Raw genomic sequence first — 26,093 nt, forward strand, 5'->3', positions numbered from 1 at the left:
CTTCTCTCAGCTAGGGTCAGGGTTTGCTCAGCCAGTTTGAGTTGGGTTTCAAGGATCCTGGAAAGCATGCACAAAAGCTGCAGGAATCTGTCCCTGTTCATGGTGTGTTGCTCCGGGGACAACACCAGATACCTGGAACCAGCTGCTGTTTGCTGGTGACACCCTGGGGAAAGCTTGCTGAGACCTCCCTGGTTTGCCTCTGCCTCTGGACACAGGTTTTCTTTTTGCCCATCTGTGCCCTGATCCTGAGAGCAGAGCATCTTCTCACTGTACACAGTTCTCGGTACAAGCAACTTCTCAGATGGTGGTTCATCATGTGGGTAAATTCATGGACTGGCAATCTTCAGTTAGGCGTGTCACTAACCCATCACAGTCCAGGGGGCACTGCACTTCCTGAGAGTGACTTTGTTAAAAGTAGAGGTCAGCACAGTCACAAAGGAACCTCCTCCAACATGTCCTACGTACACTCCTGAAGGTGGTGCCGTAGGCACTCTGTTCGGATGCATTGTCTGATGACCCCCATCTCGAGTTGTTTGATTTAGGATTTCTCAGCTCCGTGGTCTGCTTGTCCAGACCCACTCCATCGTGAGCTGTTAAGTTTATAGAGTTTTAGGATGGCTTGCACATGTTTCAGGACAACCTAAGTCAAAGAACATTGGAGAGTGCTCTGCAACAGCCTGCGGCTTTCAGTGAGTGGAGTCTCCCACTTAGCATGACTTTTAAAGATTCAGTTATACTGTGGTGTGCACGAGCGTTTTCCGTTCCTTTCTACGGCTGTATAATAATTCTGTCTTGTTGGTCTGTTCATCATCCTTCAGGGGTCATGGGGTCGTTTTCACCTCCTGGCGGTTGTGAATGGTGTGGAATAGAGTTGCTTCATTTTACCATTGAAGAGCTGACTTCTCATGTCCAAGTCCTCTGAGATCGTCAGCCGATGACCCCAATCCCTCCACCACGCCTGGCCCCAGTCTACCAGGAATCCCTACACCCTAAGGCTTGGTTTGCTCTGGAATTCCAGTTGTGACCCATGTGGATCAGTCACACATTCTTCGCTGTTGTCCCCAGTGTGGTGTGTACATCACAGTAGTGTCCAGCATCCATGACCTAGTAAGCTCCAGATGTTTCAGGACAGCCCGAGGCCAGGTGTGCAGTCCAGGGGTGAATCACAGGAAGCTTTGTGAGGAAACGGCTTCCTGGACATCCTCTGAGCTGCAGCACCTGCGTCTGCCCTGGTCACCTCACTGCTCCATCTGTGGGTCCATTTGAAAAGACTGCATCCCAGGCTGCTGGGCCTCTCGGCTTAGTGGGTAGGGCAAGATGTGAGGCAGTAGAAAGAATCTTTACAGCCACACCTAGGGCTACCCAGGTTCCCCTCCTGAAGGATTCTTGTCTCCTGTAGCCACTTCCCCTTCTCCTTGCCCCCTATCACCACTCTACCCACAACTTGAAAAAGGAAAAGTTCCTTTCCTGTTGGGCCTTGAGTAATGGCTGTTCTTGTCTTTGCTGGGTGAAGTCCTCTGAGAGAGGGAGCCTATATTCTGAGTCTTTATGCCACCCTGGGTTCCACAGCAGGCTAGGCTAGCCTTCTGCCTAAGGTTTGAAAATCAAAGGTTGATACACACGTTCTTACAGAGAGGGAGAATAGAAGGCAAGTGTGTTATAAGGAAAATGATGAGCCCGTCTCTGACACAGCCAACATAGGGCATGCCTGACTGGGTCCTCTCATGCTAGGCACCTGACAGCTTCCATTGTCTGGATCCCACTGTCTGTCCAGTCTATGCTCCTGGCCATAGAGGCGCCTCTGGTGGGGGAGAAGCAGGCTTTAGCTCCTGCAGCTGTCAGCTCCAGTCCTCCTGGCTCCATTGCTAATCCTGGCTGTAGCCACCTGTCCTGGTCCTGGTAGTCTGCTGGGCAGACTGGTGACTTGGGAAGCTGAGTGTAGTGTTGCGCTTGTGCCCAGAGCATGTGTTACCACCATCCAATCTTGTTCATGGTGTAGAGGAGAAAAAGGGGGCCTAGGGCAGACAGTTGGGGAGCCGCCTGATGTTCTGCCTCATCTCCTGCAGTGCAAGTGGCTGTACCCAGGACATCTTAGGACTGCTTGCTTCCCGACTGTGTGACCCAGTGAGGAAGACAGGCAGGACCAGGATGAACACAGGACTTTGAATTCTTGAAGGCAAGCTGGAGAAGGAAGTGATCAAAGAAAGATGAGGAGTCCCCCAGCAAGGGTGAGATGAACCCTCAGTCAACAAGACAGAGCAGAAGGAGACCGACCACTGTGTGGCTAGGAGGGGAGAGAAGGGGAGGGGAGGGGAAGACAGAAAGAGCTCTGGGCCCTAGAAAGGGGCTTTGAGAAGATATCCTTGAATGGTTCCTGACACTCTTCTCTGGTCTCATGAGGCCTGAGGTGGGTGCTTGGTCCAGAAAGGCAGGAAAGAGGATGTTTGTGAGCCTAAAGGAAGGAGATTTTCAGTCAGTCTCAAAGACTGCATGGCTGGGCTAGCTGGCCAGTGGGAGGGAGAGGCCCTGTCACTGTGGGAGCTGACAGGCTTCCAGCTCCTTCAAGGGCCCAAAAGAAGGGTCAGAAGCCGTCAGTGAGGGGCCTGAAAGGACCATGCGGCCATAAAGCAGTGGAGGACAGAGAAGCAAGCACCTGGCAGAGGCCAAGCCACTTGTAAGTGTTGCTTCTTTACTGGCTGGACCCAATCCACCCCTGCTGTGTATAGCCCTGTTCCTTAGGCACTTTAAAGCTGTAGACAGAGAATCTTTGAGAAACTGCCCTGTGCCCTCTGGTTCTAGGTCACCCTGGCCTTAGTGCCAAGAACCTCTCCCCTTGTTCTTTCCATAAGAGTTGTAAGAAAACAAGCCTGGATTGCCAGAAGGCTCCAGGCCTAGCTGGGCCCATTGTCCCATGAAAACCTGTCTGATAGGTTGCCCATCACCTACCTCTGCTGGTTCCAGCCGGTGGCAGAGGCTCCCCTGAATAGCCGGCAAGTTCTCACAGGGATCCCTTTGTGCCATGACTCCAAGGGGAGAAGATAAAGCCAGGAAGGTGCCCATCTCTCTACCAAGTGTCCTGTTAGTGCTGATGACCACATCAGCACCAACTGGGCACCAAGTCCTGGTCACCACAGGTCCTTCAACCCAGTGAGTTACATTCAAGGGAGCAGGGACTGTTGGAGGGACCAGCTTGAATTTATCTTCCAGGACTGGAAGCCAGCTGACTTGCATGAGGTTGTGTTCCCTAGCTGAGAGCTCAAGTCTTCACAAATGACCTTTCGACGCTGGATTTGTTTGAATAAAAAAAAAACCCAGTTCCTTTATAATATACCAATCTTCAGAGAGCTTTAAGGCCTGTTGCTTGAGGCGTTGGGGCCTGGAACGTACCTCTGCAGGGTTCTCTGACCCTTCAGCCACACAGGGAACGCTTCTGCAGGCAACCTAGCCAGGCTCCCTGCCCCACCTGTATTACTCAGCTTGGCCTGCTTGTGTGTGTATAGAATGGTGGAACGAGGTCCTTTAGTGGCTCACCCATGCCTCGCTGAGGCTGGCAGACCTTGACCAGGTGGCCTGGTTCTTCACCTTTGTTTCCTCGTTTGTGGAAGTGGATGCACGAGTCTCTAGCAGAGGGTGGCCACGGCGTTTATGCAAATCAGCATGCAGAAGCACATGGCGTAGAGTCCAGTCCATCCCCACCCGGCAGGTGGTACTCCAGCAGCTAGTTGTAGTTGGGGTGCAGCTCAGTTGTAGGGTGCGTGAGCTAGTATGTGTGAGCTGCTACGTCTTCTCTCTAGTTCTGAAAAAAATTACACCCTGCTAGTTTTTCCTGGTTCTGTAGATCCAGCCAACCTCAGAGTAAATAATCTAGGGGAAAAAAATATACTGTACAGAGTTTTATATGCTGGTCATTTTTCTCCCTGAATATTAACAACATAACAATGTTTAAAGGGTACTGGAGGGTATGTCTAGGTTATCTGTAAACATCACACCCGTTTATATAGAAGGCTCGAGTGTCTGCCGGGCCCTGGAAGCGAGCAGTTCCCTCAGATTCTAACGGAAGTGGAAACCATGGCAGAAGTGCATTCTTTCATAACCTGGTGGCTACAAGTTTACTCTGGAAATCTGACAGGGCCCCTCTCCTTCAGTAATTCCGGGGAGCCTCTGTACTTTTGCCTCTTCTTAGCTTTTGGTGATGGCAGGTGATGGCTCCAAGTGGCTTCCCAGGGCTTGTGGCTGCATCCCCCTCTTTGCCGTCCCCATCCTCACATGGCCCGCTCCTTTCTCTCTCTGCATCTAAACCAATGAGTGGATGGAAGGCCCACCCTAACCCACTGTGAGCTTGCTCAACCAAACTTGACCACATCTGCAAGACCCTGTTTCCCAGTAAGCTCTTACATGTGCAGCCCACAGAGTGAGGACTTAGACCTATGGATCTATTGGCAAATAGCTTACAGTTGTGGCTCTATTCCTTGGTGCCATCTGTATTGTGGCTTCCACCAAGTAGGGGAGCAGTCACGGCCGGTCTGGCTTTTCTCTCTGTTTCTGGTAGATGCCCATGCCAACAGCTGTGACTTCAGGGAGCCTCCGCTTCCACGGCCTTTACATCTTCAGAGCAGGAGCCTGTACTATGCAGGCACCAGTCAGTGGTGCACAGAAGCACTCCTGATTTGGAGTGAGCACCAGAGAGCTATGTGTGCTGTTTGCTGGGTGACTAATGATGGGTCTCAGGTGCTGTGTTGTGTGCTGGAGACCGAAGGACAGACATAGCTCCTGCTGTGGCCAGAGAGATGTGGAGTGGGACCAGCAGTTCCAGTGAGGTCCTTTTATAGTAAAGCACAGGCCCCTGGGGCAGATGACCACAACTTCCGTGTCAACCCAGAGCAGCTTTAAAGATGTTCTGTGAACCCTCGTCTGCAGTGAAAGTGTCACAGGGTGCTGACTGCTACTCAGAGTGCCCTGGGGACAGCTGGCTGACAGGAGATATGAATGGCCCCAGACCTTCTTGGACAGGTTCCCAGGGCTCCTCTTACGTTGAACATTGGTCAGTGATAGACAGTCACTAATCAAGCTCCACACACACAGTGGGGAAGTGCAAGGATAACCAGCCGTTCCTTGAAGTGCTCTGAGTGGGAGCAGGGCCACCTGTTGCTTCTCTCTTTGTCCTTGTTTTCTCATGCACTTGTGTCTAGTAAAGAAATCCTGGGAGAGCCCATGGTGTGTGAGAGGGGCCCATATCCCTGAGCATGATGAGGGAGGACCTGCTGGTCCACAGACCTTGCTCTTGCCAGCCTCCTTCTCCTACCCCTGTCTCACATGAATGTGTTCACACTCAATCCAACCTCGAGTCCCACGGTTTTTTTTTTTCTTGCCATGCCACCTCCCAAGCTCAGTCCCCGCTATAGACCTGTTTAATATTCCATTGAGGATCAGGTGGAGAAGCCAGGGATCACACAAGAAGACCATGCTAGCCTCGGGACAGTGGACCCTGCTAGGTCTGGGTCTTGGTGCTGAGGGCTGACCTGAGTGTTTAGTGTCTGGCCTTTCTCTTTTAGAGTGGTGATAACATAGTCTGCTTACCGCACAGGCTTCAGGGACAGTCAGCCTATTACAAGGAGACTGGGGTATGTTTGCTGGTCTCTCCCAGGATTGCTGTCTCCTTGAACAGTGGCACGATTCAATTTCTACCAGAAGACCTGTTTTAAGATCTTGAAGGTCCACTGCAGGACATGTCTAGCCAATGTGGTAAGAGATGCGTTTTTGGAGGCTCCTTGTCCATGTGGCTTTCTCTCCAACCTAGGCCATTGGTCCCCTTTATGGATCTGTGCATGCTGTAGTGCAGTAACTATGTGGGTGTCCCTTTGTATGGCTTTGTTGACTGATGTCTGTTCTGCTACAGTTGCCAGGGCCCAACAGAACTTCTCATAAAAGCATCCTTTAGCTCTGCCTGCATGGCTTTGGGGACTTCATTCTCTGGTTCTGTTACCCCCATCCCCGTATCTGGTTGGGTGGGGAGTTCCTAGTGAATCACAGTGTTCAGACAGCATCTTCCCATAGCCATTTTCAAAGTTACTTGCCTCCCCTCCAGTGCCTCTCTATGACTCTTGAAGTAACTTAGATATTTTAAATCCCACTCCGGGGCTCGAAGTGTAATTACTGGATGCTTGCCAGCATCGGACTCATCCCTCAGGAATTTGCCAAGCAGGACCAGGCAGTGGCTGGTGGTTTTGAAAAGTTCACCCAGAAAGCGAGGGGCAAGGAAGTTTTACCCTCTGTGTGAGGAATTGTGTCTGAGAGATGCTCAGATAGACAGAGGCTTGCTGGAGAGCGGGGCCACCCAGGCCGTTCCACCAAGTCGAGTGTAGTTCTGCAGCCAAATTATAGTTTTAGCCCCTGAGCAACTGTGCAGGCTCCCTGGGCTGGACAGGGCACAAGCAGGCACAGCCGTGTGTTGCTAAACAAGGAAGGTAGTTCTCAGAAGTGTGACATCTTGTGTGAACGTTGTAGAATGTGTGTATGTAAGTTAGGCCGTCTGTGTATCAGTAGTATGCTCTTAGGAGACCACCATTACACGTGCAGTCCTTCGTGGACCTGGAAGTTCTGTAGGATTTGCAGCCTTAGCACATGGTGGCTTAACCAACACAAGCATGTTCTGTGACTACCAGAGAATAGAAGTTCAAACCCGAGTGCCTGCGGAGTTGCTTCCGTGACAGCCATGGAGGGGAGCGTTCCCATAGGTCCCAGCTCTGGAGTCTTGGCATCACTGGGGCAGAGAGGTTTCCTGACTCTCAGGATTTTCTCTCTTCCTCTATGTCTCTGTCCACGACTGTCTCTTTTTATAAACAAGGATTGCCCATCATACTGGATTAGGGCCACCCTGATGACATTGTCACTTGGTCACCCACAAGGAAGATTGCGTTGGGCCTCAGAAGAGCGTGCAGGAGCCAGCCCTTCCACATCTTCTCTGAAATTTAAGATTTTAGCCAGAGCCACTGTTCACACTGTCATGCTGCGCTCCTGTTGAACGAGCTCTCGGCCCGTTCTTGAACATCTCAAGCAACGGAGAGGCGGGCACACGAGAGTCTTTATCTTCAGTGCACATAGCCCACGTGTCAGAAAGGCCAAAGGAGGTCATGCTTAGAAAGTGACTAATGCTTTATAAAGTCAGCCTGCCTGTTTCATGAAGCACCCAGAAACCCTTTGTGTTCAAACCACAATGGGGTGGGGCCATTGGGAGGTAGCAGAGCCCTATAAAACAGCCCACAGTACCTGGGGGTGGGGGAAAGCACGCGGCCCCTCCATGAGTCCCGACATGCTGGACAGCAGAGGCCATCCTCAGAGGTTCCTTGCCTTGGTCTGAGTTCCTAACACAAGGCTGCATTTCTAGGTTTTACACCCTGTCTTTTCTTGGTCCACCTTGGCTTGGATGAGACAGGCTAGGGTCTCCCTGCTTCTCAAGCCATAGAGCTAATGGCTTGAGAACTTGGCCAGAGTATGTAGGTATAAACTTGATGTATTCTGGGGGTCCTCGCTAGGGTACTCTGTGGGATACAAGAGTAGCTTGAAGCCTATCTCAAGCTGCAGAATTTTCCATGAGCCCCTTTAAGTCCCTGAGTCCAGGCAACCCCCTGGTGCTTCCAGGAGGCCATGCTCAGCATACATGGTGGTATTGTTCAGGCACAACTCAGGGCTATGGGAGATGCAGGTGGGCTGCTTCATGGGCTTCTGCTGCTGTTGAGTATCAGTCATAGTCACATGGAAGACACTTGCCAGGGCTGGGGGATACACTTGAGGCTCCATTGGAGTTTACTCCTGCAACATTGGAGTCATTGAACCACGATGGGAGGGGAGGAGGTCGCTGGCCAGCATCTAGAGGGTGGAGAAGAAAGGTGTAGCAGCTCTTCCTGGAAGCTGAGGCCAGCCCCTAGCACAGAATTGCCTGATTCCCAAATGTATGGGTAGTGTCAAGGCTGCGCAGCCTGGATCCTAGAGGTAGCAGGGCTGGAAGGAAGGGGGTAAGGAGGATCCCACATGTCCTGACATGTCTTGAGAGTTGGAAATAAGAAGTGCCCTGTATGTTGCTTCATGGTTTAGAAGGCAAGGTCATTCTATAAGGGGAAAATAGTTTTTGTGTTAGGAGTGAGAGCAGCTTGCTCCCCAAAGTTCCAGGAGTTCTGCAGACAGAGTGGGGCTGAGCCCACCCTGTCCTCAGCCCTTCTGTCATCCACCGAACAGGAGAGAGCTCTGGGTCATGGGCCTAAGGCTGCCTGCATCTTCGTACAGGTGAGGGTGGGGAGCAGAGAATTGACAGCAGGCATCCTGCTGCGCCCTCTGGATTTTAGTGGAGGGCAAGTTGTAACCAACCTCCCAGGTTTTTCCTCTGGGCTGGCAGGTACACTTCCAGAGCCCCGCTGCCTGCCCTGAACCGTCACCCGACAGGAATTTCCTCCTCCAGCCTCTCTTGGTCTTGGCAAGGAAACACCATTGAGGTTTGTGAGCCATGCTTTTAATGGGAGTGGCTCGGGTGCCTTTTAAGTCTTTTAAGTCCACCACAGAGTACCAGGAGGCTGCTGAGGCTCTGGAGTTGGAGTCCCCAGGTGGAGGGTAGAGTGCTATCTTCAGATGGGGAACCTGGGAGGCTATAGCTTGTTCTCCACTAAAATAGGGAGGGCACGGGGCTTTGCGGTGCCAATCCTCCACTCTCTGCTCTAACTTTTAGCTTATTTTCTTGTGGCTGAGCAACTTCCAACCCTGTGCCAAGAGGCAGAGTCATCAGGGGCAGGGTTGCTTCAAGTGCTCTGAGGAAGCTGAGGAACAGAACAGACCCAAAGAAGGAGATGGAAGCAAAGACGGGGGCTAGAAAGGAACCCCCAAAGTAGGATGACTGCAGTTGAGAGGCTGAGGCATCTTCAAAATGGACACTGAATGGAGGGTCAATCAGAGAAACGGAGGCAAGTGCAGTTCCGTGGGGCGGAGCTTGCCTGCCAGAGAGAACTGCCAGTCAAATAAGTTACACTGCAGTAGGAGAGCGTGGGGTATTGTGACAGGATGGGGATCGAGTCCACAGGTCACATTTATTCTCTTTAGGGATTCTACCAATTTATGTTTTAAAGAGCACAGCCCTGTCCCCACCTCCGCTCGCTCATCAATGTGCTACTCATGTGGGGGTCAGAATAAAAGGTATAGGAGTTGGTCCTGACCTTCGCCATATGAACTCCAGGATCAGTCTCCGGTTGTGCACTGAGATGTCTCACTAGCCTAAGAGTAGCATTTCAAAGCTTTTGGGTTTGTTTTAATATGTATGCATGGGCCTGTTTGAGAACATGTGCATTGTATGTGTGCATGGAGGCCAGAGAGGGCAGCATATCCCTTGAAACTTAAGTCACGGGTGCTTGTGAACTGTCATGTGGGTGCTGGGAACCAAACGATACCCAATCCCAGGTCCTCTGGAAGAGCGTGTGGGTTGTGAGCTCCTACAGGGATTGTATATCCCTGTATATACCCGGCATATCAGACACCCTGCGTTTACACTGCAGTTCATAACAGTAGCCAAATTTACAGTCATGAAGTAGCAAGGAAAATAATTTCAAGGTTGGGGGTCACCACCACACGAGACTGTCTTCACTTTCAGTCATATCTCCAGCCCCAAGAGCAGAATGTTTAAAAGAAAGAATGACAGGTTAAAATTGATGTTTAGAAATGTTGAACGTGATATACACACATTGGTGTTTATTTTGTTTGGTTGGTTTGGGTTTTGAGACAGGGTCTTCACTATATATCAGGGTGACTAGGACTCACTGTGTAACCCCAGCCGCTGTTAAACTCATCCTGCTTCAGCCCCGCCCAAGGGCTAGGGTTACGTTCATGAGTTGCCATACCCAGCCTCAAATGTAATATTTTAAATCAGTTATTAACTAGGCTGTGAGAGAAGCTAGGGTGGGTCAGGGTGCCAGGAAGAGGGTGGTTTGTGCCAGACAAGGAAGTAAGGGAAGTGTGGCCACGCCAGGCAGACTGGCAGGCCAGGGCACCGAGCCCTGGGCTACACAAGTCGATACCACTTGTCAGTATCTGTAAAGCGGTGCCTCGCCACCTTCCTAATGCTGGGACCCTTAATACCACGCCTCATGTTGTCATGACCCCCAGCCATAAAAACTATTTTTATTGCTACTTCATAACTGTAATTTTGCCACTGCTGTGAATCATAATGTAAATATCTGATATGCAGGATCTCTTGATCTGTGACCCCTGTGGAGGTCATGATCCACAGGCTGAGAACTGCTCTAAAGCAAGGTTCTTGGCTGCTGAATTTAAGTTGGGTAGATACAGCAGTAAGTGATTTCCCTCTTCCAGAAATACTCCCCTGAAAATATAAGAGGGGGAAAAAAAAGATGCTCATGGTGGCAACTGCATTGAAGCCCAGCTTTAAATGTTTCTGGGATGCTTTCTGGACAGGAAGTGAGTTGGCTATGTGAAACAGGTCTCGTGTAGCCCAGGCTAGCCTTGATTTCTGGCTACTTATATATTCCTAACTCATGCAGCTTAAGATTAAGGTTTGGTGAGTACTGGACTCTGAACCGCATGTTCTTAAGCTTGACTCTGGGGGTGGGGTGGGGAAGTAAGCAAACGGTGGCCCACCATTGATGCTTTATCAATAATACTTTATTGGAGCATAGTCACTTCATATTGCTTCATATCGTTTGTGATTCATTTTGGACTAAAAGAACAGTCTTTGTAACAGACATCTGGTTCCCCGAAGTTCTGTTTATCTCTGTCCCTTTTCAGAAAATTTAATAAATGGAGACCTACCACACCTTTAGACAAAAAGATACTAGCATAAAGATGTCAATGCTCATTGATGTAGCATCAAGAAAATCTAGTGGGGTCACTCTTTAAGGGAATTAAGTGGTGAGGAAACATTTTAAATAAAATTATTCAAAAGTTCATGGAAGGAAGAAAATAGGTGTAAAAAAAACTAAGATAGGATTTTGCCAGTGGAAATACTGTCACAGCTCCATAAGAGGGTATTACCACAGACATTGTCAGGCTGCTGGCACAGAATGGCCCCCATGCAGACCCTCATGTCTCTATGTATTAAACTGTTTGGTGGTGACATTGAACTAGTCTGGAGGGGACATGTTGCTCGGGAACGCCATGCAAAAGTAATTACTCAGCTCTTTGCTAATTAATTTTGTGACAGTCCTCACTGAGAAACCAAATAAATTCTTTGTACATTAATGTCAGCACACAAACCAATTTTTTAAGTAAAGGAAATAGATGGGAATGCTCATCAGATTTTTCATTAAGAGAAGCCATGCTGTGCATCCAGGGAAAGCCAGACGGGAAAGATTGATAGGAGTGCATAATTCAGACTTCAAGCCAGCCAGTGGGTAAGCTCAAACAGCAGGGTGGGAAAGACACTGGCAGCTGACTCCTTGTGAGAGTCCTCTGGGTGGGAAGCAGGGCCAGACAGATAGACACAGGCTCTTATCTCACACTTATAAGAGCACTGGCTCTTACAGAGGACCTGGGTTCAGTTCCCAGCACCCATATGGCAGGCAGCTCATAAATAACTGTAATTTCAATTCTGGGATCGGGTGCCCTCTTCTGGACTCCTTGGGTACTACATGCATTTGGTGCACATTCATTCATTCATTCATACAAATATATATACATACATACATACAGGCAAACACACACATAAATATTTTTTCTTTTTCTAAAAAGAAAAAGCTGAAAGAAAGACAAGGTGACAAGGTGTGCTCTGAGACACATAGCATGCAGCCATCTTGTCACTGTTCAGACAGAAACCTGTTATTACCGTGTCACCAAGTACTGCTCTCTCAGAGCCACTGTTCTGTTGGTCAGTTGCTGGCTGTCTCACAGGACACTGAGTTCTGGGTGGTGGGGAAGGACAGGGACTCAAACTTGAATGCCTGCTCCTACTTAGCAGATTAGCAGAGCTTTCCCTCAGCTGTCTACAAAGGGTAGGAAATTAACTCCCACGGCTGTGAGAGGCTGGATTTCCAGAACCTTCCAGCAGAGCGTTTGGCAAGGCTTTCTTGTTCTCATTTAGAAAATTGTCCTAACAAAGTTATTTAAAAGCCAAGTGTGACCGGGCGGTGCTGGTGCACACCTTTAATCCCAGCAGAGGCAGGCGGATTTCTGAGTTCGAGGCCAGCCTGGTCTACAAAGTGAGTTCCAGGACAGCCCAGGGCTATATAAAGAAACCCTGTCTCGAAAAAAAAAAATAATAATAATAAATAAAAGCCAAGTGTGGAAGCACAGGGTTGTGAGCCCAGCAGTTGGGAAGTAGAAGCAGAAGGACTGCCGTGTGTTGGGCCAGCCTGGGCTACAGAGGAGACCCCACCCCTCACCCCATCCCCAAGCAGAAAAGGAAGAAGGGAAGAAAATCAGTCAAAATGCAGTAAGATCGGTTATCAGAATGAGCTGAGCTGAAGGTGCAGGGCCTCTGCAGACCTGAACACACGAGGTTTGCCCTCTTCTCTCAGGGAGCCCCGTCATCTTAGGAGTGGGATCGCAAGGGGAAGGAAGAATGAGCAATGTCCTACCGACTCACACCAGCCACAGCACCAGGACGGGGTACCTCAGGTTCTATCCACCTGGGGTCAGTTTCCTCCACAAATGTCATGGGAAAGTTTGAAATGTTGGGGGAGCCATTTACTGTCAGACAACATGCCTCTAAGCTGAGAAAGTGGCCACACCGCGGAGGACCTGCGGGGAGCCAAGGCTTGACGCAGGGGCTGGTAATAGGACTCGGAAGGAAATCCTCTCTTCATCAGTTAGAGATGCAGAATCAGAAAGCAGGGAAGTTCAGCGTTGTAAAAGGAAAAAATCCCTTCCTTCCTTCAAAGGTCAACACTGTCCTTTTCTGTCAAATGTACACCTCTGGAAATGAGGTAGATTAAGCATTCACCGTTAAATCTACTGAATTAGTTTATTTCTGTACTAGGTTGTATGCATTCTCTGTTCTTGGAGCTATCCTGTGTTAAGGTTGCCTTTAAAGAGCTCTGCCACCCTCCAGCTCACGCAGGGTGCTTAGGACATTCCATATCCACGGCACCGTGGACACTCTTTCACCACCCGTAACTTCCTAAGGACCAGCAGGCTGAGGGGCAGTAGGATAGGGAGAGGGTCCTCTTCCATTTCCCCAAATAAGCCTTGGCAAAGGTCGAGTTCATCGCTCTAGATATCTGGTCAGTGACTCGTGGGCAGTTGCTCTCCAGGAAAGAAATGCGCTTTCATCCCAGGAATTTTCCCAATTCCTTACTATGCTAAATGCGCACCTCGAGCTGACCTCTACATTTGAGGCAATTCTCCTGCCTCTGCCTCCCTAGCAGTGTGAATATAGACATATACTACATAGACCTAGCTCCATTTATCTACTTCATAAAGCTGATAGGTGACATTGAGACTGCCCCCTTCCATCTTGGCTCCCTACCTTCTGGCTGGGAGGCAGGCACCTATCTACTAATGACTAAGGCTGAGAGAGAGCCCTTGGGCACCCCATCCTCACCTTGCCTGTGCAGTGCCTCTGCGCATGCTGTCAGACGCTGGGCAGTGTGGGCTATGTTGGGTTTTGTTCTCATGCTCCATTTGATGGGCACAGCTCTGTCCTATACCCTGGCTTTTGGCAAAGACTGTCATGGGCTGCCATGGATCTGTGTGGGTTGTCGGAGCTGCCTCCCCCTTAGCCTCAGGGAGACCCCTTCCAGTATGGCCTGGATTCTCCCTCACTTCTAAAGTGAGCAGCGTGGCTGTTCCTGAGCTTCCCAGAGTAATACCTAAGACCATTGCAAGAATCCTGTGATCAATGGGAAAGATGTTTCCCTTCCTGCCTGGGTAGACTTTTGAAAAAAAGCATCCTTAAAGCAAAGGCAGCTGTCAAGTGGGTTTATTTATTTTTAGTTCTATATTTATGTATGTGTATGTATGTGTATGGTCTGCAAGTGAATGCCACATGTGTGTGGTTGCCTGCAAAGGCTGAAGCTGGCATTGCAGGTGCTTGTCAGCCATTCAGTTCAGATGTGGGAACTGAGTCCTGGGTCCTCTGCAAGAGCAGCAGGTACGCCTAACAACTGAACCTCTCCTCTAGCCCAAGTGGATTAATCCATTTTAAAGAGCACTGGTAAGTTATACATATGTAGCGGGGTGTCTGAACTTTGTTCTAAGACAGGGTCTCACTATGTAGTCCAGGTTGGCCTTGAACTTGGAATCCTGACTCAATGCTTGGGTTGTAAAAGCATGTGTCACCGCATCTAGCTGTGTTTGTTTGTTTGTTTGTTTGTTTGTTTGTTTGTTTGTTTGTTTGTTTGGCTGGCTGGTAGTTTGGTTGGTTGGTTGGATGGTTTGTTAGCTTTGTGTTTTCCACTATGGAAATCAGTGACTGGTGTTGGAACTCACATCTGCTGGCTTGCAGTCTTGAGTAACGTGGCAGATGGAGTCTAGACTCAAGTTAGATGAATGAACCTCTCTGTTTCTCGCTGCTGTGACCACACTGGAGAGATAATTGTGCCCTTTCTTCAGGGTCACTGAATGGAGATCAGAGCTTACAAGTATGTGCTGTCTGGGCTGATCACAAGATCTTCCTCATGCCTCGTCTGCCGTCAGCTACACCACACGCTGGCTTGGTTTCCCACATGGCTCAGCGGAACAGACCACAGACGTGGTTGTGATGAGCAGCTCTGAGGTCCTAGGAGACAGGCATTGCCGCACTCTCATTGGCTGGCCTCCAGACTCTGAGGTTTTCAGCAGCATGGGGCACAGGGCTTGCTTTGTCTACTATGGCCTGAACAGCGTGACCAGAAAGCTCTCTTGATCCCCACCACAACCCTGTGCTCTCCCAACTCAATTTTCTGTGTTTTGTTACTGACCCAGACCATTCTAGCCTGCTTGGTCTCCATTGTTTCAAGGCAGCAATGCTTCCCTGCTGCCCCAGGCTCTTGGGCTCCCCTTCAAGTGGCTGGTAGGTGCTATACACTGCAGGATAGTTCATAAAAGTGGGCAGGCTACTTACTACCTTTCCCCCACAGGATATGGAACCTCAGCCGAGTCGGCTCTGACTTTATGCTGTGGTTGCAGTGGACATGAGAAGAACATCCCATCTTTAGAGCAGGACACAGAGTCTTTAGGCATTCATGGTTCACACTTTCATCTGTCCCTGACTCCCTCAGTGGCAGAGCACGGGACTTCCTGCAGCTCCAAACCACGGCTGCTTCTACTCTGTGGTCTCACATGTTCCTGAAACACTCCACACAGGCGCCAGCAGGGGAGTCTTTGGAAGCCACAGGGTAGCACTGTGCTTTATCTACAGGTGGCTGGAGGGAATGGAGGCCCATCCGCCAGGCTGTGGGCGGGGCTCCCATCCCCATGGGCGGGATTCCCATCTCAGTGGGCAGAGCTGACCCCCCCATCTGAGCATGCTCTCCTCACTTGCTTCTCTAGGCGGCCATGCTTAGAGCCATGCTGTCCCCACGTGGAATAGTGCTTACACCAGACCAGTGGAGGCTCAGAGGCAAATTCCCGTGGCTTTGCCGTCCTTGTGAGTTCTGGTGTTGAAGTATTAAGACTGAGGAAGTCTTCTAGTCTCGGAATGAAGCCAAACTCCTTCTTGCACAGCTGTTTCTTAGGGAGCCAGAAAGAGGACAAATACTGAGATTTTTATACAGAGTCTGGAGGTGCGAATCACAGGGCAGGTCAAAACTCATACTTTTATTGTTGTTTACTGGAAGAAATCTGTTGAGATTGACCCAGTGCTCCGCAGGCTGCAAGTACATGCAAAGGGTGAGTGAGTCATGTTACTACAACCAGAATCGGTGAGGAGGCTCTGGGAGCGTTCATGCCCTGTTCTTCGCCAACTTTGGCTCTCCCTCTCAGACTCCTGGTTTCTGCCCAAGTCACACACGGCCCTACTACCCCAAGACACACCCCATCTTGGTGCCTTTCCTGGATTGGGTAGTTTCATTGTTCCTGAAGCCAGGGTGTTGGCAGAAAGGCCACCGCATGCAGATCCCGTGACTGGGAGGTGCAGAGAGAACAAGCTGGCAGCAGCAGGGAGGGCGCAGAGCGCCTGAGGCAGCCAGCAGGATCTGTCAGCAGGTCTGTCTGTGTAGAGTGCTTGCCAGCCTCCTAACTCTTGGGGTCTTGTCTCTAAACAAGTCAGCCCTGACACTCAGAAAAGGAAAACTCAGTAGTTAGAGGAGTAAAACCCACAGCAGCCTTCTGGACCCACAGAGGGATGCTTCCATACCCAGGCACCATCTGGAACATTGGAGTGGAGCTATTTATTGCCTGCCCCTGTCAGTGAGAGTGACCTAAAGGGTAGGCAGCCCACTCTGGAGAAAGGATGGCTGGAGACTGAGAAGTGGAATCGTCCTTTTGGAGAAATGTGGCAATCTTCTTTCGCTCAGCTGGATGTCTGGGTATTTCTGAGATGCTCACCCAGGCAGTCTGTCAGTGAGAATCAACAGGGTGGGTTTCCCAAGTTCAGTGTGCTGGGTGTCATCAAGTCACACCAACCTCCTGGTTCCATAAAAGATCATTCAAAGCCGGGCGTGGTGGCGCACGCCTTTAATCCCAGCACTCGGGAGGCAGAGGCAGGCGGATTTCTGAGTTCGAGGCCAGCCTGGGCTACAGAGTGAGTTCCAGAACAGTCACGACTACACAGAGAAACCCTGTCTCGGAAAAAAAAAAAAAAAAAGATCATTCAAGGTGCCTATGAAATATCTCAGACCCATCATCATGGTTGTATAGTAGGAATTCCTAACTCCCTGCCTTTGAGCCTACACAGCACAGTGGGAACAGAGACTGGGTGAGCTCATGTTCTAGGGGTGTCTTGCTAAGGAAGAGCAGGACTTTAGTGGTGATGAGACAAATACAGAAAGAGTGTGGGGTGAAGGCGTTCCTCTTTCTACCAATCAGATGCTATATGGGAATGAGTGGGTGAATGGATGGATGGATAGGTGGATGGATGGATGGATGGATGAGTGAATGGGTGGTTGGGTAGGTGATAGAGTCTAGTGAATTCCTGGGGGAAACCTTCCAGACCTCCAAACCAGCATGTGCTGGGATCCTGTTGTGGGAAGTGAATTTTGTAAGACTGTGGAGACAGGTGGGAGGAAGGCAAGACCTGTAAGGAAACTAACCCAAGAGACAGCAGGGTGGGCAGCGCAGGGAGGACCTGGAGGTGCTTTTAGCACTCCTGAGAGCAAAGAAGGGTGGGTGGGTGGAGAGGCCTGGCAGCCTACGACTGCTGATTGAGGTGTGGACTGCAGGATGCAGGCAGCCTGGTGGGAAGGAGCCAATTACTGTAATTGAGCTGAGCTAAGGTGGTATGCTGGTGCTGGGAAGGGTCAGGTGGAGGTTACTCTCTGACAGTGGAGGGGTACATGTGTGTAACTTAAGGGGATGGGGGAGGGTCCTCTGGCTGTTTGGTGGATGTGAATGGGAGCCTGGCCATCTCTCTGAGCCTTGAAGGGCCCAAAGATCAATAAACAGTGAGGAACGGGGTGAACTTGGATGAGAGCCCTGGGGACACTGGTTGACTGAGTTGGTCTGATGAGAGCTAGTGCCTATGAGTCACCTAGAACTTGCAGAGCCCCGGGGGAAGTGGGTGGAGCCAGGAGGGAGGGGGGATGCAGAGAAGCAGGGCTTCCTGGAAGCCCAGGTAAAGCCATCCTGGTTTTTACTTGGGCACTGAATGGAAAATGCAAAGGCAGCTGTTAGGCAGGCCTGAGACACAGCAGGTTCAGATGTAGTCAGGAGGGGTGTGCAGCTCCACAATGCTGGAAATGAAGGTGAAACTAAGCCACACGAGGGCACGGCAGGCTGGGCTGGGCTGCTGACTTGCTTCCTTCGGGACAGGACATAGTCCCTAGAGATTTGAGGGAACAAGATGGCCTAACCTTGGAGAAAACAAGGCTCCTACAAGGACAGATGATGGAAGAATCAGGAAGTCCTTAGCACCACTGTGAGGGCGTGGAAGAAGAGGCCAGCCAGGCAGCAGAGAGCCATAGCCTCTAAGGGAATGGGACTGCTCCTTGGCTACGGGGCCACCTGGCCCTCTTGCCAGCCTCGAGGCTGTCACAAGGCTTCCTGGGATCAATTGCTTCTGCAAGGTGAGTGAGAGACTGAGGGTTGGTGTCCATGTCTTGTCAGCTCAGTTGGAGGGTCAGACCAGTGAGAGGCCCAAGTAAGGGGACATAAGTGTCTTCACCTGGGTGGTGATGGGGACAAGGACCTGTCTTGTGGGTGATGGATACAGAGGACAGGGCAACTCCAGGTGCCGGTAGCTGCCATACTTTCTGTATGCAGGGCACAAAAAGATGGAGTTGGTAGAGGGGCTTCACGTTCCACCTGCCTGGACTATATTATGAGGAGACAGGAGGGAGCCCCCAGACAGTCTGGAGGGATGAACTGTCTGGTCTCTTTCCTTCAAGAAAATGTCCCCAAAGGATGGGGCAGTTAGTGTCCCTGTTTACACTCAGTGTGGTATTGACAGTACCAGGATCCAATTCAAGGACCGGCTGCCACTGGAGGAGAAAAAACTATCGCTCTCGGGATTTTTTTTTTTATACCATGAGACAAAAGTCCTTTACTCCATGAGGGGAATAGGGTGTGTGTGTGTGTGTGTGTGTGTGTGTGTGTGTGTGTGTGTGTGTGTGTGTGTGTGTGTGTGAGTGAGCAAGCTGGTACCCAGCTGTGTATGAGCAAGTGCATTGGTGCCAGCTTAAACACAAGGTATGTCAGGGTACTGGTGGTCACACTTGAGAGCTTGGCTTCTCTATCAGGTTGCAACCTGTCTGTCCCTCCTCGAATGTCTCCTTGGAAGGTGTCAATTTTTTTATATATCCTATTGGTCACTGTGTAACTGCAGTAGGAGGAACCCCTTTTGTCCCTCCCCTGGTACAGGGCACTAGCTATGTCCCCTCTGTAAGAGACAACCGTGATTCATCTTCTTACAACTCTGTCCTCTCCTGAGGCCCGGATCTGACCCCAGGGCTTATGGTCATGAGAGGGCCCTGCTCTACTTTTCTATATTGATCATTTGTGTTTTCCACTGACCTCTGAGTCCTTTGTGGTGATGGTGAGCCTCAGCCTCACAGATTTGATGAACCTGGATCCACCCCAGCCTGCCCCATAAAGCTGCTCGCTCAGGAATCTCCCAGTACCTCTGTGTGCCATGGCCTTCTTCTGTTCTAGACTTGGAGGGAGGCGAGGCTGCAGAGCTGATGCCTCAGTGCTGTGTTCTATGCCTGCACCTGACCAACAGCATTCAGCTTCCCTAGACCAGAAGTAACCATTCCCAAAGGAAACAGTGGGTTTTTCTCAACTACATCATGTTCCCAGCCAGGAGTGGTAGTTACTCTCCTGTGGTTATGATGAAGCACCACAACCACAACGTAACATGTGGAAGAGAGGACTTATTTTGACATACGGTTCCAGAGGGATAAGAGTTCACCATGGCTGGCAGGCAGGCAGGCAGGCATGGCAGCAAGCTTAGTAGAAGACGCAGGAAGCTGAGGGCTCACACACTGACCCGCAGGCACAAAAGCAGGGAGTGAATGAACAGCGTGGACCTTTTAATCGCAAAAAAAAAAAAAAAAAAAACAACCCACCCTTCCTGATGTACTTCTTCCAGCAAAGCTGCACCACTCAAAACTCCCCAACTAGGGTCACCAACTGGGGACCAAACATTGGAGCCTATGGGAGACGTGTCTCATTCAAACCACCACACCTTCAGTGGCTTCCAGAAGTCCTCGGGGGAAAGGTGAGCTGTGACCCATGCAGCCCTGGTCCTCACTCACTTGCCGAGTCACTCCAGGGCTCACCCCAGTTCCAGTCCCAGGCTCAGGTGCCTTTAGGCAAGGCTACTCTGACTCCGTGTCCTGTGGCCCAGCACATCCAAGGCTGTTTACATGGGAGCCAAGGCAAGATTCTGCCCCTAGGGTTCTAAAGTCAGGAGGTTGCCTTGAAGCTCGTCATTAGTGCCCCTTCTTTGTGCCATTCGGACTCGGGTTCTTTAACCCTCCGGAAAACCAGTCTTGTGGCCTGGACTGGGATGGCAGAGATGACCAGCTCATTTCTGATGGAAGGACTTGTTAGACACAAGAGGAGAGCAAGCACAGGTAGTAAACACCCGTGTCCCTAGAGCAGATGAAGAACCAAAACACACTCCTCTTACTCACGGGTTCTCAGCAGCTCTGAGCTTCACCAGTGTCCTCAGGACAAGCCTGCCACCAGCTGCCACAGCCAGTAGGCATCTCCTGCCCTCACCTTCCCTTCTGTATTGGCAGCACAGTCTACTGCCTCTCCTTAGACACCCCGGCCTTTAGCGTCGCAGGGGACACTTGTGCAGCTGGAAAGTTGACAGCCCAGGCTGTGTATGGGCTCCAGCCCATTCCTGAAGTGACGTTCCCCCTCCTACTCTCCAACCTCTTTCCTCTGTCATGAGTTTCCAAGTGTCCATAAATGGCATGGAGTCTCTGGCATAGAGAGCTTGCAAGCTGTGATCTTCTGGAATCTTAAGGTGGGCGGGAAGTCGGAAGCCTTTCTTGGATCTCTGCCCACTGGTCCCTGGAGCCAAGACTGGCCCCTGATGCTTGGTAGTAGTAATTGGTGTTCATTGAGACCTTGCCTCACATTGTGTATCATTCCATCGTGTGTATTTCTTAAGAAATACAGCAAGTGTAGTTAATGGGCTGGATAGGATTCAGGTTTTGTATTGTTAGCAGCAGCAGGAGGTGGGTGCTGAGCCTGCACATTCTCTACATGGGTCCTTTGAGCTGGGGATGTAGTGCCTGGGGCTGGTGAGCTTACTTTGTCATAGAGAGCTGTGTGACGGTGCCACACCTGCGTCAGAGGCCCCATTTCCAGCCATGTTCTAGGTGGAGTATTGAGCGCCCCATTGTTTGAGGCTGAGAAGGTATGCATTGGTTTCTGGTAGAGAAGCTGCAAATTTCACCCGTTGAAATCCGCTCTTGCTGCTATTTCTTGCCCGTCATCAGTCCTGGTTTAGGGTCTGCTCCAAGCCAACGAAAGACCCCGCCACAAATGCTTAAGCCTGGTCTACCTCATCCTACTAAGAACCAACCATACTCATACTTATGTCCACCAGCAGCCTAGGAATAGCAGTTTGATAGTGTGCCCAATTTCACATGTATTAATTAGCTGCACGTCATAAACCTGGTAGCCCCCAAGGACTGTGCGTATGATGTCCATTCGGTTCTAGTGGGGACTGGGGGTACACACAGGCAGGGAGCAGCCTCCCACCCCTACCCCCACCCCCAAGCCACCATGGCAAGGCTTCAAGAGCAAATGGTGTCACTGGCTCTCTGTTCCTTGTGCCAAGCCTCCCACGGCCACTCCTCCAACAGGACCCGCCACTCTGGACAGACAGAGGCTGTTTTCTTCCTGAGTCCTGGAAGTGGCAATGTACTGCACAGTCTGAGGCTGCCCTCTTTGACTGCACTGAATGGCCATCCAGGTGCTGGGACACATTTCCTAGACCCCATTGTGCCCTAGGAAGAGCATCTCTACGTGCCCACTGGGCACAGGGTCTGTGCAGCTTGCCGCTTCTGCTCCCGGGCCAGCGCAATGAATTGGGTCTCTCTTCACTGGAATGGTCTGGAAGAAACAGGACTCCCTCCTCCCATAAGATTACCCTCGAAGCCATGCTTCACTTGTTCAGAGGAAATTATTTCTCCTCTCCCTTCAGGAAGAAGCACACTGCCAAGTTGACCCTGCCGTGCAGCGTGACTTTATGAGACAGCAGCTGCTGTCCCTGCTGGAACTAGGGGAGGAGACATGAGACCATAGTACCTCACTCACCCAAGAGGCTCACCATGGCAGCCCAGCGTATCCGGGCAGCCAACGCCAGCGGCCTCCCTCGGTGCAAGTCGGAGGGGACTCTGATCGACCTGAGTGAGGGCTTCTCAGAGACAAGCTTTAATGATGTCAAAGGTAAGTTCCTAGCCAACCCCTGCCTGAGGGGGATATGGGGATATTGATGGCTCATGGATTTACAGGCAGCCAGTTTTACCGTCAGCTCTCTAACCTTCCTGCTATTCATTCCTCCCTGAAAACAGTGCCATTTATCTCTGGATGTGTAGGGAGGTTGTGTGCGCACGCATGCTCTTACTAACTTATGTGTGCAGAAATGCACATGGGTTGGGGCACACGTGGATGCAAGTTCACTTGGAGGCCAGATGTCACACAGATGCCACCCGCCTTGGTGTTTGAGGCAGGATCCTCCTGAACCTGGAACTTATTATGGAGTGTACCAGTCTGGCTAGCCGGCTTTCAGAATTGGGCTGTTGGGCAAACCTTTCAGCTACACGCTTGGATCCCACCCGAGGTGTCATTTGATTCCCAAAAGTCTACTTTGACCTTGCTGCACCACATATTGGCTTGTTCCTTGGGATGTATTGGTAGCATCCTGGTCCCTTGTTACTGTACTTAGCCTTCCTACAGCATCAACAGTTTATTACTGATACACACACACACACACACACACACACACACACACACACACACACGTCCTCCTTGAAGAGGGCCAGATAACATTGACGGCTCACTCTGAAGTCACTCCTTGTCTTCTTTCTCACACTGAACACTCAGAACTTTATCTCTGTTCCTTCTCCCTTGGCAAACTCAGCACTAAGTGATCCTGGACTGAAGCCACGGCCCCCGAGGCTTTGCACTGGTTTCCTGTTCCTCTGCCCTGGCATAGGCGTGCAGTATTGAGCCCCACTGCAAGTGTTCTTTGAAAGAAGGAGAACAAACTGGAAGGTGTTATAGCAACAGAGTTAGTGGGTGTTGCTATAAATAATAGAACATTTGTTTTTAGAGGTTTTTTTTTTATTTTTTTTTTTTAGCAGTTGGGTAATGGGCAACGTGTTCTTACTTCAAGCTTTAGGGGGCAGGGCGGGAGAGGGGCTAGCAAAGGTGAGTGGAACACGGAAGGTTTTTGCTCAAAACATAGAGGAGAGAGCAGAGTATTTAAAGATAACAGCAGTGATCCAAAAGCAAACAGCCTTGACCAAGTGTGCAGAGCCACTGTACTGCAGGGAGGGCGTCTGAGAGTCTGAGTTGCTCAGGACTGAAGAGCCTTGGTCTGCACGGGAGATCCCTCGAACTCCATGCTGGCCTGTCCCTCCTGGCTGTGTCACTTCCATTTACCTGGTGTGCGCATCAAAAGGCAAGCAGCTCCTGCCACAGCACCTGCTGCGGACAGTGTCTTCCCTCATACATGTTTTGCCTACGAAACACTTATGTCAGGGGATAGAAAACGTGTTATTCAGGACCCCAAAGTTGCAAAACATCCAGGGAGGTTTTATGTATTATAAAACGACCGATCTAGGCCGTTCGCCCCATATCTCATTAAGATGGGATTCGATGAGGATTTGGAGGAATAAAATCTCTGTCCCCGTGTCCTCCTGTTCCCACGTGTTGTCGGCCATTGATGGAGATGATGCGTAGATGTCCTCCAAAAGGGAATGAAGGACACGGTCCACCATGGTCATTCCCCCAGGGATGGGAGAGACAGATCTCTGAGTGAGATGTATTCTCCTGTGCCCTAGAGGGAGAGTGCTCAGAATTTTAAGTAAAAACCATCCTTACTCTTGAGTCTGGTGAAGCGAAGACGATAATTTGTATTGATGTATTTCAGACTGTGTACAAAGCATGCTTTGGTGTTTTGACTTTTGTTTCTTTTTTTAATTTTGAAAACCTTGGCTGTAAGAGAATTAATTACTGGAAGAGAACACAACAGGATATAACTTTGGAGGGATTCTGACAAGGTCTTAATGGCTGCCGTGCGCTATTTAATTTTCACCTGTGGGGTTTGTTTGTTTTGTTTTGTCTTTTATTTCTCGTATGTGCATCAGGGAAGAAAATGTGTCCTGTTACTAGAGGGCACGACCGGCCACACAGTGTGGGAGAGAAGCGCTTCTGGGACCTCCAGTCCTGCCCAAGTCGCTTTCCTATTCCCACGTTTCCTACAGAGTCTCTTGAGGCTGAGGTTGAAGGCCTCAGAAACACCGTGTGATCAGCCCTCCAGTCTCTACCCCTTCTTGCCATACCAAAGAAAGAATTCCTCCCAGACAAGCCAGGAGGAAGGCCCACAGCCTCACCTACCCTTCCCAAGTCTCTGATCTTCGTCAGATGTGAGAGATTAAGATGCTTATTCCAGAGGAGCCCGGCCCCACATCTCATGGAGAAGTGACAGAGCCGGAAGTTAAGAGAGATGGGAGCAGACAGGCCTTGCTTAGGGGTAATGCATCCTCTGCCTTTCCCACGGCTCGCACCCTCCTCGTGCAGCCGCATCTCCCTACTTGGCCCTCTAGGGTTGTCAGTCATCAGGTCCCTCTTCAGCTGATTTCACATCTTCTCGTGGACTGTCTGAGCTTCCCTCGGGTTCCCCTGCCCCTTGACTGTTACCTGTGCTGCCGCTCACATTAGCACACTCCAGAGAGGAAGCTGGACTGTCCCTTTGGGCTCTTTATTTCCTCCCAACCTTTCAGGGGCAGGATCTGTATGATGTCTCCTATTTTCAGCTTGACGGAATTGAAAATGATCTAAGAGACAAATTTAGCCAGTGAGGGAGTTCCTAGGCTGAGTTAATAACTAAGGTTAATTAGGCTGAAGACCCAGCCTCAATGTGGGCGGCTCCATCCCATGGACTAGATAGAAAAGGAGAAAATGAGGAAGGCAGCTGAGTGCCAGCATTCATTGCTCCCTGCTTCCTAATTGCGGACCAGCTGCCTCACACCCTGCTAACCATGGTACTCTCAAACATGAGCCAAAACTAAGCCTTTCTGGGAGTCCTTGCCCTGGCCAGGTATTTTGTCACAGCAATAGGAAAAGGGAACTAATACAGTTTGTCACTGCTGTGACTTGGTGGCAGAGAATCAGGAGAATTCTGACTTGCTTGTCTGCCAGCACCATGACTCAAACATTCTGGTCCTAACATGTGACTGTCAGCTCATGGATATTCCCTGCCCACCTACTGTGTGCCGGGATCTCTTGGAGCTTACATCCTTCAGAGAGATGAAGACTCCCACCCTTTCAGATATGGTCTCTTTAACAAAGAGACTGACAAACGTAATGCATACAGACATTCACATGTATGCTAGCAAGACATGGGAACCTTTAGAGGGAAGTGAAGATGCCCTAATTGGAGCCTAACCTTGAAAGTTTCTAGGCAGGTTTGATGTGTGAGGAGTCTCAGGAAAAGGACAGGACAGCAAGGTGAGAGGTAAATGTTCAGTAGCAGAGCTGTGTGACCCATGTCTGGGGCCACATTTGCCTGAGGTACAAGGAGGGTGCCTCCTGGGACTCTGCACCCAATGCTGCTTACCTTCCCAAGGACTCCAGAACTCCAGGCGCTTTTGTGAGCTGGTGATTGCTACATCTCATCAAGTCTGCAGTGTGGTGATCGGGGTGGGGTGGGGCGGTGGTGTAGATACAAGGAGAGATTCCTTCTGCTAGAACTCCAGACCCAGGCAAACTGCCTCCTCCCTTCCCTGGTTTACATTGCAAACTCACACACTTGAAAAGACTTTGTCAACCTCCTTGGCTTCGGCTTCCATCTGAAAGAGAGCGTGGCAGTGTATGGCAATGTTTCCAGAAATGTGATTTCCCCTTAAAGTCGTGCAGTATTTTCCCCAAACGTTTCTGCCTCCGTGTTCCCCCTTCCCTTTAGAAAGGCAGAGAATGCTAGTCCCTTGACTCCCTCTTTTGCACACTAAGGAATTTTTTTAACCTTCTCTTCAATTTGATCTTGGTTTGTTTATTCCACTGAACTCTGAGGGTAAAGGAGAAATCCCCCTTACCTTAGTAAGTGCTGTGAAGAAAAAGTGAAATTAGCAGGGAGTGAATGGGTTTCAGATGACTTATGTATGATCCCATCTTCAAGCTGAGCAACCTCGGGCCTCATCACAGCCTGCTGAGAAAGATGCCTTTTCTCCATCAGGAGAACAGGGGATCCAAAAGGTGACTCATCTCAGGTCTGGTGAGCCGGCAGCACCCAGGCATTCTCCGTTCTTGCATCCTTTTAAAAGTGAGAGGGGAGGTTCCAG

At 50.3% G+C, this 26,093-nt stretch overlaps 1 protein-coding gene across 2 annotated transcripts in view; it reads left to right on the top strand.

Moving 5' to 3' along the window:
- Nucleotides 1–26,093, top strand: part of Sh3bp4 (SH3 domain binding protein 4) — an 80,677-nt gene that overhangs the window by 39,778 nt on the left and 14,806 nt on the right. Inside the window, exons 1-2 of one of the 2 annotated variants that reach the window (XM_021166160.2) lie at nt 18,056–18,131; nt 21,731–21,975. In XM_021166160.2, the coding sequence (XP_021021819.1) occupies nt 21,858–21,975 (118 nt within the window). In that variant the 5' untranslated portion in view covers nt 18,056–18,131; nt 21,731–21,857. Of the gene's footprint in view, nt 1–18,055; nt 18,132–21,730; nt 21,976–26,093 lie in introns of those variants that run through there. The other variant, XM_029480361.1, reaches the window with a different exon arrangement.

The sequence above is a fragment of the Mus caroli genome, chromosome 1, assembly GCF_900094665.2.
Source record: "Mus caroli chromosome 1, CAROLI_EIJ_v1.1, whole genome shotgun sequence".
Lineage (NCBI taxonomy): Eukaryota > Metazoa > Chordata > Mammalia > Rodentia > Muridae > Mus > Mus caroli.